General features: G+C 54.3%; 1 protein-coding gene across 3 annotated transcripts in view; it reads left to right on the top strand.

Moving 5' to 3' along the window:
• The first annotated feature begins 1,918 nt into the window (after nt 1-1,918).
• Nucleotides 1,919-20,235, top strand: part of TESK1 (testis associated actin remodelling kinase 1) — a 65,959-nt gene continuing 47,642 nt past the window's right edge. The window contains exons 1-2 of one of the 3 annotated variants that reach the window (XM_044276431.1): nt 1,919-2,093; nt 4,684-5,300. In XM_044276431.1, the coding sequence (XP_044132366.1) occupies nt 5,115-5,300 (186 nt within the window). In that variant the 5' untranslated portion in view covers nt 1,919-2,093; nt 4,684-5,114. Of the gene's footprint in view, nt 2,094-4,534; nt 5,301-20,235 lie in introns of all 3 variants that reach the window. The other 2 variants (XM_044276428.1, XM_044276430.1) reach the window with 2 other exon arrangements.

Genomic DNA, 20,235 nt, shown 5'->3' with positions numbered 1-20,235 from the left:
CCTCCCTCTCCTCAGTATCTCCCTCTTTCCTCATTATCTCTCCCTCTCTCTCCTCTGTATCTCCCTCTTTCCTCAGTATCTCCTTCTTTCTTCAGTATCTCCCTCTTTCCTCAGTATCTCCCTCTTTCCTCAGTATCTCCCTCTTTCCTCAGTATCTCCTTCTTTCCTCAGTATCTCCCTCTTTCTTCAGTATCTCCCTCTTTCTTCAGTATCTCCCTCTTTCCTCAGTATCTCCCTCTTTCCTCAGTATCTCTCTCTTTCCTCAGTATCTCTCTCTCTCTCCTCAGTATCTCTCTCTCTCTCCTCAGTATCTCTCTCTCTCTCTCCTCAGTATCTCTCTCTCTCTCCTCAGTATCTCTCTCTCTCTCCTCAGTATCTCTCTCTCTCTCCTCAGTATCTCTCTCTCTCCTCAGTATCTCTCCCTCTCTCCTCAGTATCTCTCCCTCTCTCCTCAGTATCTCTCCCTCTCTCCTCAGTATATCTCCCTCTCTCCTCAGTATATCTCCCTCTCTCCTCAGTATATCTCCCTCTCTCCTCAGTATAATCTCCCTCTCTCCTCAGTATATCTCCCTCTCTCCTCAGTATATCTCCCTCTCTCCTCAGTATATCTCCCTCTCTCCTCAGTATCTCTCCCTCTCTCTCCTCAGTATCTCTCCCTCTCTCTCCTCAGTATCTCCCTCTCTCCTCAGTATCTCCCTCTTTCCTCAGTATCTCTCTCTCTCTCCTCAGTATCTCTCTCTCTCTCCTCAGTATCTCTCTCTCTCTCCTCAGTATCTCTCTCTCTCTCCTCAGTATCTCTCTCTCTCTCCTCAGTATCTCTCTCTCCTCAGTATCTCTCCCTCTCTCCTCAGTATCTCTCCCTCTCTCCTCAGTATCTCTCCCTCTCTCCTCAGTATATCTCCCTCTCTCCTCAGTATATCTCCCTCTCTCCTCAGTATATCTCCCTCTCTCCTCAGTATATCTCCCTCTCTCCTCAGTATATCTCCCTCTCTCCTCAGTATATCTCCCTCTCTCCTCAGTATATCTCCCTCTCTCCTCAGTATATCTCCCTCTCTCCTCAGTATATCTCCCTCTCTCCTCAGTATATCTCCCTCTCTCCTCAGTATATCTCCTCTCCCGTATCTCTCCTCTCTCTCCTCAGTATCTCTCCCTCTCTCTCCTCAGTATCTCTCCCTCTCTCTCCTCAGTATCTCCCTCTCTCCTCAGTATCTCCCTCTCTCCTCAGTATCTCCCTCTCTCCTCAGTATATCTCCCTCTCCTCCTCAGTATCTCTCCCCAGTATCTTCCTCAGTATATCTCCCTCTCTCTCCTCAGTATCTCCCTCTCTCCTCAGTATCTCCCTCTCTCTCCTCAGTATCTCTCTCTCTCTCTCCTCAGTATCTCTCTCTCTCTCCTCAGTATCTCCCTCTCTCTCCTCAGTATCTCCCTCTCTCCTCAGTATCTCCCTCTCTCCTCAGTATCTCTCTCCTCAGTATCTCCTTAGTATCTCCCTCTCTCCTCAGTATCTCTCCCTCTCCTCAGTACCTTCCTCAGTATCGCCCTCTCTCCTCAGTGTCTCTCTCTCCTCAGTATCTCTCTCCTCAGTATCTCCTTAGTATCTCTCCCTCTCTCCTCAGTATCTTCCTCAGTATCTCCCTCTCTCCTCAGTATCTCTCTCTCCTCAGTATCTCCCTCTCTCTCTCCTCAGTATCTCCCTCTCTCTCTCCTCAGTATCTCTCGCCTCAGTATCTCCTTAGTATCTCTCCCTCTCTCCTCAGTATCTTCCTCAGTATCTCCCTCTCTCCTCGGTATCCCCTGACTCCGTCTTTCCCTCTCCCCTCAGTTCTCCGAGTTCCCGCGCTTCTTCCGGTCTGACGTTGGGGGAGGAGACTTCCAGCCCCTGGCACCACAGCCCCTCCCACACGTCCCCGCCCCCGCCTCGGCCTCCCGTGCTCACCGCTCAGTGTCCGGGAGGCCTCGCTCGGATGTCGGTGTCGCGGTGCGCGAACAGCGGACAGGACACGGTCCCGCTCCCGGGAAACGAGAGCCTCTGACTGATAAGCGGCAGCGATGTCATCAGGAGGAGCCAGGCTGTGCGGGTGACAGCTGGTCAGGTGGGTGTAATCCTGGTGATCTGTGACAGGGGGGTGATATGTGACCAGGAGGGGGTGATCGGGTGATGTGAGCCCAGGAGGGGGTGATGGGGCGCGATCGGGGGCGATGTGAGCCCAGGAGGGGGTGATCGGGGCGATGCGAGCCCAGGAGGGGGTAATCGGGGGCAATATGAGACCAGGAGGGGGTGATCGGGGGCAATATGAGACCAGGAGGGGGTGATCGGGGCGATGTGAGCCCAGGAGGGGGTGATCGGGGGCAATATGAGACCAGGAGGGGTGATCGGGGCGATGGGAGCCCAGGAGGGGGTGATCGGGGCGATGGGAGCCCAGGAGGGGGTGATCGGGGCGATGGGAGCCCAGGAGGGGGTGATCGGGGCGATGTGAGCCCAGGAGGGGGTGATCGGGGGCAATATGAGACCAGGAGGGGGTGATCGGGGCGATGGGAGCCCAGGAGGGGGTGATCGGGGCGATGGGAGCCCAGGAGGGGGTGATCGGGGCGATGGGAGCCCAGGAGGGGGTGATCGGGGCGATGGGAGCCCAGGAGGGGGGTGATCGGGGCGATGGGAGCCCAGGAGGGGGTGATCGGGGCGATGGGAGCCCAGGAGGGGGTGATCGGGGCGATGGGAGCCCAGGAGGGGGTGATCGGGGCGATGGGAGCCCAGGAGGGGGTGATCGGGGTGATGTGATCCCAGGAGGGGGTGATCGGGCGATGGGAGCCCAGGAGGGGGTGATCGGTGCGATGGAGCCCAGGAGGGGGGTGATCGGGGGCGATAGGAGAGCCCAGGAGGGGGTGATCGGGGCGATGGGAGCCCAGGAGGGGGTGATCGGGGCGATGGGAGCCCAGGAGGGGGTGATCGGGGCGATGGGAGCCCAGGAGGGGGTGATCGGGGCGATGGGAGCCCAGGAGGGGGTGATCGGGGCGATGGGAGCCCAGGAGGGGGTGATCGGGGCGATGGGAGCCCAGGAGGGGGTGATCGGGGCGATGGGAGCCCAGGAGGGGGTGATCGGGGCGATGGGAGCCCAGGAGGGGGTGATCGGGCGATGGGAGCCCAGGAGGGGGTGATCGGGGCGATGGGAGCCCAGGAGGGGGTGATCGGGGCGATGGGTGCCCAGGAGGGGGTGATCGGGGCGATGGGTGCCCAGGAGGGGGTGATCGGGGCGATGGGTGCCCAGGAGGGGGTGATCGGGGCGATGGGTGCCCAGGAGGGGGTGATCGGGGCGATGGGTGCCCAGGAGGGGGTGATCGGGGCGATGTGTGCCCAGGAGGGGGTGATCGGGGCGATGTGTGCCCAGGAGGGGGTGATGGGTGCGATGTGAGCCCAGGAGGGGGTGATGGGTGCGATGTGAGCCCAGGAGGGGGTGATCGGGGGCAATATAAGACCAGGAGGGGGTGATCGGGGTGATGGGAGCCCAGGAGGGGTGATCGGGGCGATGTGTGCCCAGGAGGGGGTGATCGGGGCGATGTGTGCCCAGGAGGGGGTGATCGGGGCGATGTGTGCCAGGAGGGGGTGATCGGGGCGATGTGTGCCCAGGAGGGGGTGATCGGGGCGATGTGTGCCCAGGAGGGGGTGATCGGGGCGATGTGTGCCCAGGAGGGGGTGATCGGGGCGATGTGAGCCCAGGAGGGGGTGATCGGGGCGATGTGAGCCCAGGAGGGGGTGATCGGGGCGATGCGAGCCCAGGAGGGGGTGATCGGGGGCAATATTAGACCAGGAGGGGGTGATCGGGGCGATGTGTGCCCAGGAGGGGGAGATCGGGGCGATGTGTGCCTAGGAGGGGGTGATCGGGGGCAATATTAGACCAGGAGGGGGTGATCGGGGCGATGGGAGCCCAGGAGGGGGTGATCGGGGCGATGTGGGACCAGGAGGGGTTGATCGGGGCGATGGGAGCCCAGGAGGGGGCGATCGGGGCGATGTGAGACCAGGAGGGGGTGATCGGGGCGATGGGAGCCCAGGAGGGGGCGATCGGGGCGATGGGAGCCCAGGAGGGGGCGATCGGGGCGATATGTGGTCAGCAGCAGTAATTGGGATGGTCTGAGTTATTGAGGTGGTCACGATTGATAGTCAGGAGGGGGTTATTAGGGTGGTTGGTGGTCAGGAGGGGGTGATCGGGGCGATGTGTGCCTAGGAGGGGGTGATCGGGGCGATGGGAGCCCAGGAGGGGGCGATCGGGGCGATATGTGGTCAGCAGCAGTAATTGGGATGGTCTGAGTTATTGAGGTGGTCACGATTGATAGTCAGGAGGGGGTTATTAGGGTGGTTGGTGGTCAGGAGGGGGTTATTAGGGTGGTTGGTGGTCAGGAGGGGGTGATCGGGGCGATATGTGACCCCAGGAGGGGGTGATCGCGATGACAGTAGTTGAGATTAGATTGTTGTTTTTTCAGTCAGAAAGTTCCAAGTGACTTTTAACTCAAGGCGTCCATGTTTTTCCCTGTTTCCTAGAGTGAATCCATCTTGGATTATATATACTGGAAGGCGTCCATCTTGGATTCTATTGGCCGGAGGCGTCCATCTTGGATTCTATTGGCCGGAGGCGTCCATCTTGGATTCTATTGACCGGAGGCATCCATCTTGTATTTTGTTGACTGCAGGTATCCATCTTGGATTCTATTGGCCGGAGGCGTCCATCTTGGATTCTATTGACCGGAGGCGTCCATCTTGGATTCTATTGACTGTAGGCGTCCATCTTGGATTCTATTGACTGTAGGCGTCCATCTTGGATTCTGATGACTGTAGGCGTCCATCTTGGATTCTGATGACTCGAGTGCGTCCATCTTGGATTTCGCTTCACCATAAGTCGTCCATCTTGTAGCCCCGTTGATTGGGGCTAGCCTCTCTTGGATTAGACCTGCGGTCACACATGGGGTGACCCCTTTGGATTTAGTGGCTATATCTTGTCACATCTCCCAAGCAATGAGCTGCTTTGGACTGTGGCCCCTGGTGTGTGTTGGGGGCCCTTCTGCTGTTGTGAGGTTTCATCATCATCCTTCTTGGATCCCGGTCATGTGACCAGTCCTTGGCTATGGAATCGGCAGGGGATGTGGAAAATGCTGTGGACGGCCATGGAGGGATGCTGAGCAGTCAGGGGTCGTGCCGTCTGCGCCCCTCCTCCTACCGGGCCCTGCGCAGCGCCGTCTCCAACCTCGCCCGCATCGACGACTTCTACTGCGAGAAGATCGGATCCGGATTCTTCTCCGAAGTCTTCAAGGTGAGGCCTTCACACGGCTGCTTTCCAATGTCTTCTACTCTATTCACACCCACAGCTGCACACGTACTGTCCAGTGTCTTCTACTCCAGTCACACCCACAGCTGCACATGTACTGTCCAGTGTCTTCTACTCTAGTCATATTCCTGGCAGCACATATACTGTCCAAAGTCTTCTACTCCAGTCACATCCACAGCTGCACATGTACTGTCCAGTGTCTTCTACTCTAGTCATATTCCTGGCAGCACATATACTGTCCAAAGTCTTCTACTCCAGTCACATCCACAGCTGCACACATACTGTCCAGTGTCTTCTACTCCAGTCACATCCACAGCTGCACACATACTGTCCAGTGTCTTCTACTCCAGTCACATCCACAGCTGCACACATACTGTCCAGTGTCTTCTACTCCAGTCACATCCACAGCTGCACACATACTGTCCAGTGTCTTCTACTCCAGTCACATCCACAGCTGCACACATACTGTCCAGTGTCTTCTACTCCAGTCACATCCACAGCTGCACACATACTGTCCAGTGTCTTCTACTCCAGTCACATCCACAGCTGCACACATACTGTCCAGTGTCTTCTACTCCAGTCACATCCACAGCTGCACACATACTGTCCAGTGTCTTCTACTCCAGTCACATCCACAGCTGCACACATACTGTCCAGTGTCTTCTACTCCAGTCACATCCACAGCTGCACACATACTGTCCAGTGTCTTCTACTCCAGTCACATCCACAGCTGCACACATACTGTCCAGTGTCTTCTACTCCAGTCACATCCACAGCTGCACACATACTGTCCAGTGTCTTCTACTCCAGTCACATCCACAGCTGCACACATACTGTCCAGTGTCTTCTACTCCCAGTTCACATCCACAGCTGCACACATACTGTCCAGTGTCTTCTACTCCAGTCACATCCACAGCTGCACACATACTGTCCAGTGTCTTCTACTCCAGTCACATCCACAGCTGCACACATACTGTCCAGTGTCTTCTACTCCAGTCACATCCACAGCTGCACACATACTGTCCAGTGTCTTCTACTCCAGTCACATCCACAGCTGCACACATACTGTCCAGTGTCTTCTACTCCAGTCACATCCACAGCTGCACACATACTGTCCAGTGTCTTCTACTCCAGTCACATCCACAGCTGCACACATACTGTCCAGTGTCTTCTACTCCAGTCACATCCACAGCTGCACACATACTGTCCAGTGTCTTCTACTCCAGTCACATCCACAGCTGCACACATACTGTCCAGTGTCTTCTACTCCAGTCACATCCACAGCTGCACACATACTGTCCAGTGTCTTCTACTCCAGTCACATCCACAGCTGCACACATACTGTCCAGTGTCTTCTACTCCAGTCACATCCACAGCTGCAGACACAGCCCTTGTACTGTAGTCACATCTACTGCAGGGACAATTCTGCTGCGTTCTGGCTAGGTGTCGCCCTGTGGGTGCAGTGCACTGTGGGAGTTGTAGTCTCCGGGGGGTGCTCTGGACACTGCAGTCCAGCAGCGCGTCCCATTAAACCTTCCCCCTGAACACTTTGCAGATTAACCTGCGGCTCGTCGGTCGTGTTTGCGGCTTTAGCTGCGGATTTCAGCCTTTTCAAATGAAGGTGAGATCTGCGGCAAAACCGCATCAAATCCACAGGGTTGGTTTCATAAATCCGCACGGAAATTTGATGGTGACGCTAATCAGCCATAACATTAATACCGCTGACAGGTGCGATGACTGACACTGAGGACCTGGTGACGATGGCGCCGATCAGCCATAACATTAATACCGCTGACAGGTGCAGTGACTGACACTGAGGACCTGGTGACGATGGCGCCGATCAGCCATAACATTAATACCGCTGACAGGCGCGGTGACTGACACTGAGGACCTGGTGACGATGGCACCGATCAGCCATAACATTAATACCGCTGACAGGCGCGGTGACTGACACTGAGGACCTGGTGACGATGGCACCGATCAGCCATAACATTAATACCGCTGACAGGCGCGGTGACTGACACTGAGGACCTGGTGACGATGGCGCCGATCAGCCATAACATTAATACCGCTGACTGGTGCGGTGACTGACACTGAGGACCTGGTGACGATGGCGCCGATCAGCCATAACATTAATACCGCTGACAGGAGCGGTGACTGACACTGAGGACCTGGTGACGATGGCGCCGATCAGCCATAACATTAATACCGCTGACTGGTGCGGTTACTGACACTGAGGACCTGGTGACGATGGCCCCGATCAGCCATAACATTAATACCGCTGACAGGCGCGGTGACTGACACTGAGGACCTGGTGACGATGGCGCCGATCAGCCATAACATTAATACCGCTGACAGGCGCGGTGACTGACACTGAGGACCTGGTGACGATGGCGCCGATCAGCCATAACATTAATACCGCTGACAGGCGCGGTGACTGACACTGAGGACCTGGTGACGATGGCACCGATCAGCCATAACATTAATACCGCCGACAGGTGCGGTGACTGACACTGAGGACCTGGTGACGATGGCGCCGATCAGCCATAACATTAATACCGCCGACAGGTGCGGTGACTGACACTGAGGACCTGGTGACGATGGCACCGATCAGCCATAACATTAATACCGCCGACAGGCGCGGTGACTGACACTGAGGACCTGGTGACGATGGCACCGATCAGCCATAACGTTAATACCGCTGACTGGAGCGGTGACTGACACTGACGACCTGGTGACGATGGCACCGATCAGCCATAACATTAATACCGCTGACAGGTGCGGTGACTGACACTGAGGACCTGGTGACGATGGCACCGATCAGCCATAACATTAATACCGCTGACTGGTGCGGTTACTGACACTGAGGACCTGGTGACGATGGCACCGATCAGCCATAACATTAATACCGCTGACAGGTGAGGTGACTGACACTGAGGATCTGGTGACGATGGCACCGATCAGCCATAACATTAATACCGCTGACAGGTGCGGTTACTGACACTGAGGACCTGGTGACGATGGCACCGATCAGCCATAACATTAATACCGCTGACAGGTGCGGTGACTGACACTGAGGACCTGGTGATGATGGCACCGATCAGCCATAACATTAATACCGCTGACTGGTGAGGTGACTGACATTGAGGACCTGATGACGATGGCACCGATCAGCCATAACATTAATACCGTTGACTGGTGCGGTGAGTGACACTGAGGACCTGGTGACGATTGCGCCTGTTGGGAGGATCACACAGAGTGGTGCGCTTTCGGTGATACGTCTTTCTTACTTTTCGTGGATACAGGTAACGTCTCGCCTCCTCTCATTCACCACAATGTACAATAATGGACGTGGTTCTCTACGTTTGTATCTGTAGGACACTACAGTGCGGTACGCTGCCCTGTAATACACAGACCCGAGGCATCAGCCGCCTGCCCACTTATAGTCTGCGGGAGCGGGGGACCACGCGTTTTAATGCGTTTTTAGTGGACTCAATGGTATACGCGCAACTTAAAGCAAAAATGAGAGGTGGAACAACTCCGTATTATACATCAGGCAGCAAGTGACCAGTCAGACTCGGAAGCAGGAAAATGAGCAAGCGTAATGACCTGAGTGAAGGTCCACATGTCGACCACTGGGTCAGAGCTTCTCCTTAGCTGCTGGTATTGTGCAGTGTTCCCACAGTGGTCAGTACCTACCAAAACTACTTCCCGGACAAGGATCATGGGGGGGTGAGGCAGAGCCCGTCTGGTCTAGTTCCGTGGAAGAGCTACTGTAGAGCAAACTGCTGACAACATTCCTGCTGGACATTATAGGAAGGTGTCAGGCCAAACAGGACATCACAACTTGTTTCTTATGGGACATCATTTTCTTAAACTGGTCAGAGCGACCATGTGACACCTGCCCACTACCGAAAGGGTCAACAATGGGAAAGTTAGCATCAGAACCTGACTCCAGAACAATCAAAGATGGCAGGTTACATCTCATGCACAACTAGGTGTGTTTGGATCAATTACCTGGAGAAGAGATGGCACCAGGTGCACTATGGAAAGAAGATGGATGGCTTGGTCTGATCAATCGCATTACATCATGTGGACGGCCTGGTGTGTGTGCGTCGCTTCCCTGTGGAAGAGATGGCACCAGGTGCTTTATGGAAAGAAGATGACCTGGCCTGATTAATCAGGTTACATCATGTGGACCTCCGGGTGTGCGTGTCACTTCCTTCACACTTCGGTTGAATCATGTCCTCTTAGGGCAGATGGTACTCCCATTTAAAGTAGCCGTGCCATTCGCACTTTGGGGGCCCCGGCAGATGTTGTTGCATCACCGTCATGCGCAGCGCGTGCACTGGATACCATGGTGTATGCCATGGAAATTGGCTGAAGAGAGGGTCCCTCCTCCATCTGTTCTGTATATTGCAAAGAAAGTAATCGTTTATTACTTGTAATCCTAATCTAGTGACGGGTCAGACATGCGGTATGCGATCAACCATTAACCCCGTATTACACCACCTCTGTACTAAACCATGTGTACTGCTGTGTGCCGGAACCAGGAACCACCAGCAGAGCAGTTGTGTGTGAATGAGCTTGTACATAGGGTACCACTATACGGGTGGGCACATGCACAACACTACTGCCCTCCACAAAGAGGACCACAATGGGCCTCATTGTAGATTATGTAGAGTGCGACCCTGGTCTGTGTAGATGATGTAGAAGATGCCACCTGGTCTCTGTAGAAGATGACTCCGCTCTGTGTAGAAGATGCCCCTGGTCTGGGTAGATCTGTGTAGATGATATAGCACATGCCCCCTGGTCTGTGTAGATGATATAGAAGACGACCCCGGTCTGTGTAGAAGATGCCACCTGGTCTGTGTAGACGATGTAGAAGATGCCCCCTGGTCTGTGTAGATGATGTAGAAGATGCCCCCGGTCTGTGTAGATGATGTAGAAGATGCCACCTGGTCTGTGTAGATGATGTAGAAGATGCCACCTGGTCTGTGTAGATGATGTAGAAGATGCCACCTGGTCTGTGTAGATGATGTAGAAGATGCCACCTGGTCTGTGTAGATGATGTAGAAGATGCCACCTGGTCTGTGTAGATGATGTAGAAGATGCCACCTGGTCTGTGTAGATGATGTAGAAGATGCCACCTGGTCTGTGTAGATGATGTAGAAGATGCCACCTGGTCTGTGTAGATGATGTAGAAGATGCCACCTGGTCTGTGTAGATGATGTAGAAGATGCCACCTGGTCTGTGTAGATGATGTAGAAGATGCCACCTGGTCTGTGTAGATGATGTAGAAGTTGCCACCTGGTCTGTGTAGAAGATGACCCCGGTCTGTGTAGATGTAGAGGATGCCCCCAGTTTGTTTAGGGTCAGTTTTGGGGTGTTCTCTACGGCTGCGTCGAACGTCTTTTGCTGCTCAATGTCCCCCCGCCTGAGAGCCAGAAACTGAAACGCGGGGAAACCCCCTCCCCACTCCGAGAGCAGCGAGTCACTGAGCTGAGACAACTGGGAGTGCGCTAGCATCGTACACCCGTGTGTATATAAATATACAGAGAGCAGGGTGCGTGAATATAAAGAGCCTTATGTATTAGTGTTCTATACAGAGAGCAGGACACACCGGGTGCAGAATTGTGAATGCAGCTCTGCAGGAACAATATTAGGCCCCATTCAGACAGGTGTATGACCCCTACAATTTCCTTGTGTGTAGATTGTTGCTGGATTCCTTTCCGATCATTTCTCCATGTAAACACGGCGGCGATCAGTTTGGATCTTTTATTGGAGGCTTAATGCTCGCTGGTCTGCAGCTCATATCGGTGTGTAACCATAATATAAAGAGGACAAACGATCGTAGTAACGATCATTCATCCCCCATACAGAAACCATCAGCTGGTGTAAGGGGTTTTAAACAAGCACAGATCCACTTGTTATACTCTCGACTGGTGCAGGTTATGACCTCTCTAAGATAGTAGATGGCTGCATTATAAAATTTGTGATAAGTGTGTGGTGGGTGGAAGACGACCGCCTTTATTGTGTTACCGCACATCCGATAAGTGTGTGGTGGGTGGAAGACGACCGCCTTTATTGTGTTACCGCACATCCGATAAGTGTGTGGTGGGTGGAAGACGACCGCCTTTATTGTGTTACCGCACATCCGATTAACTCTCACTCGTGTCATGTGCTCATTGGGGTGTAAAAACCGCGGAACGCTGCAGAATATGTCACCAACTCGATCCAAAGTGGTGACGTTACCAGGAGAAGTTTGTCAGGACCCTCTAGATCTATTTCCTAGAAGTACGGTAGGACGTAGGAGCGCCCCCCTTGTTTTATGGGACGTTTACGCAGCCAATGTTCCTCCAGCCAAACGTTAATTCCGCCGATCGTTGTCTAAATCCCCCACGGATCAGCCTTCCCACGAGACAACGAATGTATGGCGGCTGAATGAATCCTTTACTGGCTGATCCTCTACACATGGCACGTCTAAGCAGGGTCAGCTCCCACATAGTGCAAGGGGGAGGAATGATCGTAATAATGATCACTCATCCCCCATATGTTTCTAAAAGACTGTTCAAGCGATCACCAACCTGTTTCATCATTGATCACCTCTCACAACAACCCTGCGTGGGGTTCGTACAAACGGTTATTAAGTCCAGTAGGGAAAGGGTCTGTACATGTGTGATATTGACCAGGGAGGGCGGTGTTCTCGACAGTACCGGTACAGCATACGTAGATTTGGATTGGATCCTAGTGGTTGAGGTTCTTTCTGAGAGTCCTTGTCTGTCATGCTGGTCTCGGTTATGTGAATGGAACCTCAGGTCTCCTTATGTGGCTTCACTGGTTATGACGGGGTTAATCCATGCTGATCTTCTTCTTCACCAGGGCGTATTAATGCTGTAATAAGGGGCTTATGTCAGGCTCGGAGGATTTACAGCTGCCTTTTACTGTTTTCCTCCCAGATCTAAGACGTAAGGCGTACTACACCACAACAGGAGTAACTTGTACTGCCAGGGGCCACAGGGGACAGTGAGGGAGACTGCAAGGAGGATGGGTGTTGGGCGCAGCTGCGATTTCTGGTCTGGATTAGTTACTGGAGCTGAGCACCTGGGATGATGATGAAGGTGCAGGTTCAGTATAAGGATGATGAGAGTAGTGTGAGCTGATGTGTGGGTCAGTGAAGTACAGTAGGTCTTCACAAATAGTATATATCTGTAGACAGGGGTGGCCGGATGTACGGTATAAAATATAGGCGGGGCTGGAGGTGGTGTGTATGTGGGGCGGGGGCTGGAGGCGGTGTGTATGTGGGGCGGGGGCTGGAGGCGGTGTGTATGTGGGGCGGGGGGGCTGGAGGCTATAATATATAATATATATATATCACACAGCTCCTCTCCTCTATCATATAACATATACAGTGCCTTGCAAAAGTATTCACCCCCAATTGACTTTTTCCATGTTTTGGTGCGTCACAACTGGAAATAACATGGATTATTTGAGGATTTGCCTCATGTAATTACAGAACATGCCGGCAACTATGAAGATGTTTGGTTTTTGTTTTATTGTGAAGCAAACAACAAATAGGACAAAATAACAGAAAAAGTCAATGTGCATAACTATTCACCCCCCTACAGTCAGTGTGCAGAACTATTCACCCCCTGCAATCAGTACTCTGTAGAGCCCCTTTTGCGACAATCACAGCTCCAATCTCTTTGGATAAGTCTCTATATGCAGTCTCCACATCTGACCACTGGGATTGTTGCCCGTTCCTCCTTGCAGAACGGCTCCGGCTCCTTCAGGTCGGATGTTTGCGCTTGTGAACAGCGATCTTTACGTCTGACCACAGATCTTCTATTGGATTGAGATCTGGGCTGTGACTCGGCCGTTCCAACACATTTACATGTTTCCCCTTGAACCACAAGTGTTGCTTTAGCCGTGTATTTTGGGTCATTGTCCTTCTGGAAAGTGAGCCCTCCGTCCTAGCCTCAGGTCACGCACAGAGTGGGGCAGGTTCTGCTGAAGGATATCCTTGTATTTAGCACCATCCATCTTTCCCTCAGCTCTGACCAGTTTCCCAGTCCCATCCCCCAGCATGATGCTGCCACCACCAGGTCTCACTGTGGGGATGGTGTTCTTTGGGTGATGTGAAGTGTTGGGTTTGCACCAGACACAGCATTTTCTTTGATGGCTGAAAAGTTCAATGTAAGTCTCCTCAGACCGGAGCCCCGTCCTCCATACATTTTAGTCTCCTCAGACTGGAGCCCCTTGTTCCATACATTTCGGTGTCTCCCACAGGCCTTTTCACAACCTCACAACGCGCCTTATTGTCTTTAGCTGACAGTAATGTCTTTTTCTGGCCGCTTTGCCATAAAGCACAACTCTATGGAGCGTATGGCTTATTGTTGTCCTATGTACAGATACTACAGTCTCTGCTGTGGGACTCTGCAGCTCCTCCAGGGTTACCTTAGGTCTCTGTGCTGCCTCTCTGATTAATGCCCTCCTTGCCCGGTCTGTCAGTTTTGGTGGGCAGCAGTCTCTTGGCAGGTTTGTTGTTGTGCCATGTTCTTTCCATTTGGTTATGATAGATTTGGTGGAGCTCCTGGGGATCATCACAGATTTGGGTATTTTTTTATAACCTAACCCTGACTTGTACTTCTCCACAACATTTGTCCCTTACTTGTTTGGAGAGTTCCTTGGCCTTCATGGCAGTGTTTGGTTAGTGATGCCTCTTGCTTAGGTGTTGCAGCCTCTGGTGTGTATATGTAATGACAGATCATGTGCCACTTAGATTGCACACAGGTGACATCATGTCACTAATCATGTGACTTCTGAAGGTAATTGGTTGCACCAGAGCTTTCTATGGGCTTCCTAACAGAGGGGGGTGAATACATACGCACAGGACAATATTCTGTTTTCTATTTCTAAACAATAGTTTTATTTATATATTTTTCTCATTTCACTTCACCGACTTAGACTATTGTGTTCTGATCCATCACATTCAGATTAACAAAACATTGAGCTTAAGGCTGTAATGTAACAAAATACGAGAAAAGTCAAGGTGAATATATATCACACAGCTGCTCTATCATATAACATATATATATCACACAGCTCGTCTGATATCCTTCACCAGGTTCACTATAAATCTGGGGGAGTACGGTACACAGGGAGTGGGGGTTTGTGGATTTCTGCACATCCTCTTGTATAAATACTCTTTACCGTGGCCGTGGTACCGGCTACCGGTTGCTGCGAGGCCTGGACCCTGCCTTCTCATAATACGCACCATTTTTAAGGAGGTGAATGTCGTGTGGCCGGTATTTGTGGTGACGTCGCTGGGTAGATCCTTGACACTGTCCACACGTGCAAGACATCAGTGGGTGCGGACTCCCTCGTTCCAGTCCTGTCAGCCTGTGTATGACCCTAATGAACTCCACCCTGCTCCGTCACAGGGAGGACTCCGCATCCCTCCCTCTATACACACGGGGCCCCCACGTGGCTCTTATCATTCAGTTGTCCTCAGTCTGCACCCTTCATACTCGCCGCACCTCTCCTGATGTGTACAGAATAATGAACAATGTCCAGAGGGTGGAGGACAAGATGCAGGGCGTATGGGAGAAGTTGGGGTGCAGAGGGTGGAGGACTGGATGGAGGGCGTATGGGAGAAGTTAGGGTGCATCGGGTGGAGGACTGGACGGAGTGCGTATGGCAGAAGTTGGGGTGCACATGGTGGTGGGAGAGCAGGGAGAGTGTATGCTATGTACAAAGTGGGGGTGTTGTAATTTTGGGGGGTAAAGTGTTATGTACAGGATGATGGTGTAAGTTTGGGTGTGTTTTGTACAGTATGGGGGTGTTGTAAGTTGGGGTGCAGAGCTGCAGGTCATGGTGACCTGTTTTGTAGCTCGGATCCACCTGCCTATTATGAATTCTATATCTGCTCAGGTGACGAGGACCTTTTTGTTTCTCATGTGTGATCTGCTCCTCCAGGATGAGAGGCCCCGGAGACCCAAACACATGACTGTCATCGTCTCAGTTACAATCTACCTTTTCGAGTATTATGGTCCCCTCTGAAGGCCCAGTTTGACTCATCAACACCAATGCCCAGAGACTCCAGTAATTCTTATGTATTATCCAGCTGTCACCTCCATGCGATGCCTCCACCACCTGAACAATGATGAGGACTTATAGTTACCTTTATGTTCTTCTTCGGCTTTGTTCCGCTCTGTCTTGTTCTTTTGGTTGGTTGGGTGGCCCTCTAGTTGTGTGCGCTTTCATGGATTACTGGCGGCTGGTGACCTGATTGGTGACAACCTGAATATCTGATGGGTTGTGTACTGTTGCTGAAGGTGGGAAAGAGGGTCCTGAAGGGGCGGACGGAGAGGCCTGAAGGAGAGGTCAGTGGAGCATGTAGGGTGGGGACAGAAGCAGATTGGCCATAGACCTTACAGGGAAATTTCCCGGTGGGCCGATGCCCAGGGGGCCGCCTGGGCCCTCCTCGCGGCCGGCCGGTGGAAGTTTTTGAGATGTATTTTGTGCTACTGGCCATTTTTTTTATGATGGTGTATGGTATTCGGCTCTGTTGGAATGTGCCACAATATGGTACTTCTGGCACTGCCTTGCATCAATTTGGACCTGACTACAAAACAGGGCCACTTTTAGTATTTTTCCAGGGCCACTTTAAGTTCCCAGTCCACCCCTGGGTGGGGATGGTACGTTTCCTCTTCCTGTCACATGACTGTTGCTCTATCCCTCACCCATGCTTTACACTGCAGCTCACCTTCTTCTGATTCCCACAAGATCGGTGACTGTGAATATTATAATTATGACTGGGTAATATCCGGGTGGATGGGGGCTATTCTCAGTACAGGCAGAGCACACAGTGTAATATTTGGGGCTATACGGGGTCAAGTGACTGACATTATCCGGTATGGGGGGGGGTCTGCATTCTGGAGGGGAGTGATGTCAGCGGCAGCTGCTGGGAGACACCCCGCCGGGAGAGCGCTCTGCACAAATAAGGAGCGGAGTCACTGAATGCTGCTCCAACTGCTCCCCTCCCCCGATCCAAACATCTGCCCACATGTCTTACTTGTAAAGTATCACTCCCGTCATCCCTGACCCCAGGAGCTCACAATCTAATCTCCCTATCTCTCTCACAGTATATAACTCCCATCATCCCTGACCCCCAGAAGATCACAAATCTAATCTCTCGAACTCGCACACAGTGTATCACTCCCATCATCCCTGGCCCCTGGAGCTCACAATCTAATCCATCACGCACAATGTATCCTTCTCATCATCCCTGTCCTGACACGCTTCTGTCATCGCCAGCAGGAAGGTTGGCAGCAGTTGCTGTCCTGTAGGTCTTGGATTGGGGTTGGACTAGACGGGCTCACCTGCACCGATTCACTGGTGGTCCATCCACTGACCACTACATACCCAGAGCACCCCAACACAGCGCCCGGAGATGACCTGTCCCTAACGCCTCGCGTGTGGCCCTAACTGCTTACAGCAGGTGGCATTGTCTCCGGGTGGTCAGTCAATGCAGCCGTCGGTGGTTTTATTGTTATGGCTGCTTGCTGCATATTTCTCAGTTCATGTGATGTTTGGTCCTCACATTCCAGTCTTATCAACAGAGCCAACGCCTCCTGCCACCGGGCAAAGTACCAGTGTGCACCGCCGGCGGGAGCCTGAGGAGAGTCACATGGGGCAAAGTGCACCTCCTCCTCACCATACCAGTGTGCACCGCCGGCGGGCGCCTGAGGAGAGTCACATGGGGCAAAGTGCACCTCCTCACCGTACCAGAGTGCACCGCCGGCGGGAGCCTGAGGAGAGTCACATGGGGCAAAGTGCACCTCCTCCTCACCATACCAGTGTGCACCTCCTTCTCCTCACCGTACCTGTGTGCACCGCCGGCGGGAGCCTGAGGAGAGTCGCATGGGGCAAAGTGCACCTCCTCACCGTACCAGTGTGCACCGCCGGCGGGAGCCTGAGGAGAGTCACATGGGGCAAAGTGCACCGCCTCCTCACCATACCAGTGTGCACCGCCTCCTCCTCACCGTACCTGTGTGCACCGCCGGCGGGAGCCTGAGGAGAGTAACATGGGGCAAAGTGCACCTCCTCACCGTACCAGTGTGCACCGCCTCCTCCTCACCGTACCAGTGTGCACCACCGGCGGGAGCCTGAGGAGAGTCACATGGGGCAAAGTGCACCGCCTCCTCACCATACCAGTGTGCACCGCCGGCGGGAGCCTGAGGAGAGTCACATGGGGCAAAGTGCACCTCCTCACCGTACCAGTGTGCACCGCCGGCGGGAGCCTGAGGAGAGTCACATGGGGCAAAGTGCACCTCCTCACCGTACCAGTGTGCACCGCCAGCGGGAGCCTGAGGAGAGTCACATGGGGCAAAGTGCACCGCCTCCTCACCATACCAGTGTGCACCGCCTCCTCCTCACCGTACCTGTGTGCACCGCCGGCGGGAGCCTGAGGAGAGTAACATGGGGCAAAGTGCACCTCCTCACCGTACCAGTGTGCACCGCCTCCTCCTCACCGTACCAGTGTGCACCACCGGCGGGAGCCTGAGGAGAGTCACATGGGGCAAAGTGCACCGCCTCCTCACCATACCAGTGTGCACCGCCGGCGGAAGCCTGAGGAGAGTCACATGGGGCAAAGTGCACCGCCTCCTCACCATACCAGTGTGCACCGCCGGCGGGAGCCTGAGGAGAGTAACATGGGGCAAAGTGCACCTCCTCCTCCTCACCGTACCTGTGTGCACCGCCTCCTCCTCACCATACCAGTGTGGACCGCCGGCGGGAACCTAAGGGGAGTCACATGGGGCAAAGTGCACCGCCTCCTCACCATACCAGTGTGCACCACCGGCGGGAGCCTGAGGAGAGTCACATGGGGCAAAGTGCACCTCCTCCTCCTCACCGTACCTGTGTGCACCGCCTCCTCCTCACCATACCAGTGTGGACCGCCGGCGGGAACCTAAGGGGAGTCACATGGGGCAAAGTGCACCTCCTCACCGTACCTGTGTGCACCGCCTCCTCCTCACCATACCAGTGTGGACCGCCGGCGGGAACCTAAGGGGAGTCACATGGGGCAAAGTGCACCTCCTCATCGTACCAGTGTGCACCGCCTCCTCACCGTGCCTGTGTGCACCGCCGGCGGGAACCTAAGGGGAGTCACATGGGGCAAAGTGCACCTCCTCCTCCTCCTCACCGTACCTGTGTGCACCGCCGGCGGGAGCCTGAGGAGAGTCACATGGGGCAAAGTGCACCTCCTCATCGTACCTGTGTGCACCGCCGACGGGAGCCTGAGGAGAGTCACATGGGGCAAAATGCACCTCCTCATCGTACCTGTGTGCACCGCCGGCGGGAACCTAAGGGGAGTCACATTGGGCAAAGTGCACCACCTCCTCCTCAACATACCAGAGTGCACCGCCGGCGGGAGCCTGAGGAGAGTCACATGGGGCAAAGTGCACCGCCTCCTCCTTACCGTGCCTGTGTGCACCGCCGGCGGGAGCCTGAGGAGAGTCACATGGGGCAAAGTGCACCTCCTCCTCACTGTACCAGTGTGCACCTCCTCCTCCTCACTGTACCAGTGTGCACCTCCTCCTCCTCACTGTACCAGTGTGCGCCTCCTCCTCCTCACTGTATCAGTGTGCGCCTCCTCCTCCTCACTGTACCAGTGTGCGCCTCCTTCTCCTCACTGTACCAGTGTGCGCCTCCTCCTCCTCACTGTACCAGTGGTGCGCCTCCTCCTCCTCACTGTACCAGTGTGCGCCTCCTCCTCCTCACTGTACCAGTGTGCGCCTCCTCCTCCTCACTGTACCAGTGTGCGCCTCCTCCTCCTCACTGTACCAGTGTGCGCCTCCTCCTCCTCACTGTACCAGTGTTGCGCCTCCTCCTCCTCACTGTACCAGTGTGCGCCTCCTCCTCCTCACTGTACCAGTGTGCGCCTCCTCCTCCTCACTGTTACCAGTATGCGCCTCCTCCTCCTCACTGTACCAGTGTGCGCCTCCTCCTCCTCACTGTACCAGTGTGCGCCTCCTCCTCCTCACTGTACCAGTGTGCGCCTCCTCCTCCTCACTGTACCAGTGTGCGCCTCCTCCTCCTCACTGTACCAGTGTGCGCCTCCTCCTCCTCACTGTACCAGTGTGCGCCTCCTCCTCCTCACTGTACCAGTGTGCGCACTCCTCCTCCTCACTGTACCAGGTGGTGCGCCTCCTCCTCCTCACTGTACCAGTGTGCGCCTCCTCCTCCTCACTGTACCAGTGTGCGCCTCCTCCTCCTCACTGTACCAGTGTGCGCCTCCTCCTCCTCACTGTACCAGTGTGCGCCTCCTCCTCCTCACTGTACCAGTGTGCGCCTCCTCCTCCTCACTGTACCAGTGTGCGCCGCCTTCTCCTCACTGTACCATTGTGCACCTCCTCACTGTACCAGTGTGCGCCTCCGACTCACTGTACCAGTGCACCTCCTTCTCCTCACTGTACCAGTGTGCGCCTCCTCCTCCTCACTGTACCAGTGTGCACCGCCTCCTCTTCACTGTACCAGTGTGCACCGCCTTCTCCTCACTGTACCAGTGTGCGCCTCCTACTCACTGTACCAGTGTGCGCCTCCTACTCACTGTACCAGTGTGCACCTCCTTCTCCTCACTGTACCAGTGTGCACCGCCTCCTCTTCACTGTACCAGTGTGCGCCCCACCAGGAGCTGGGTCACATGATGTGGAGTCCCTGATAGAATGGTTGAGGAGGAGTAGTGTGGACCTCGATGTCACCGTGCTGGACTGTCCGCATTCCTCGGGAATAAGCTCTAAGGTCTCTGCACCCTGTGAGATTCCACATTGTACACAGCTCCGTGGCGGAGGAATGCACTGTTTACTGCATCAGTCTGGTGTCGATGGGCGCTGCAGCAGAACTCCCTGCACACCTC

The sequence above is a fragment of the Bufo gargarizans genome, chromosome 1 (assembly GCF_014858855.1).
Source record: "Bufo gargarizans isolate SCDJY-AF-19 chromosome 1, ASM1485885v1, whole genome shotgun sequence".
Taxonomy (NCBI): domain Eukaryota; kingdom Metazoa; phylum Chordata; class Amphibia; order Anura; family Bufonidae; genus Bufo; species Bufo gargarizans.
Note: the sequence above shows the minus strand (reverse complement) of the source record. Positions and strands in the feature narration are given on the sequence as shown.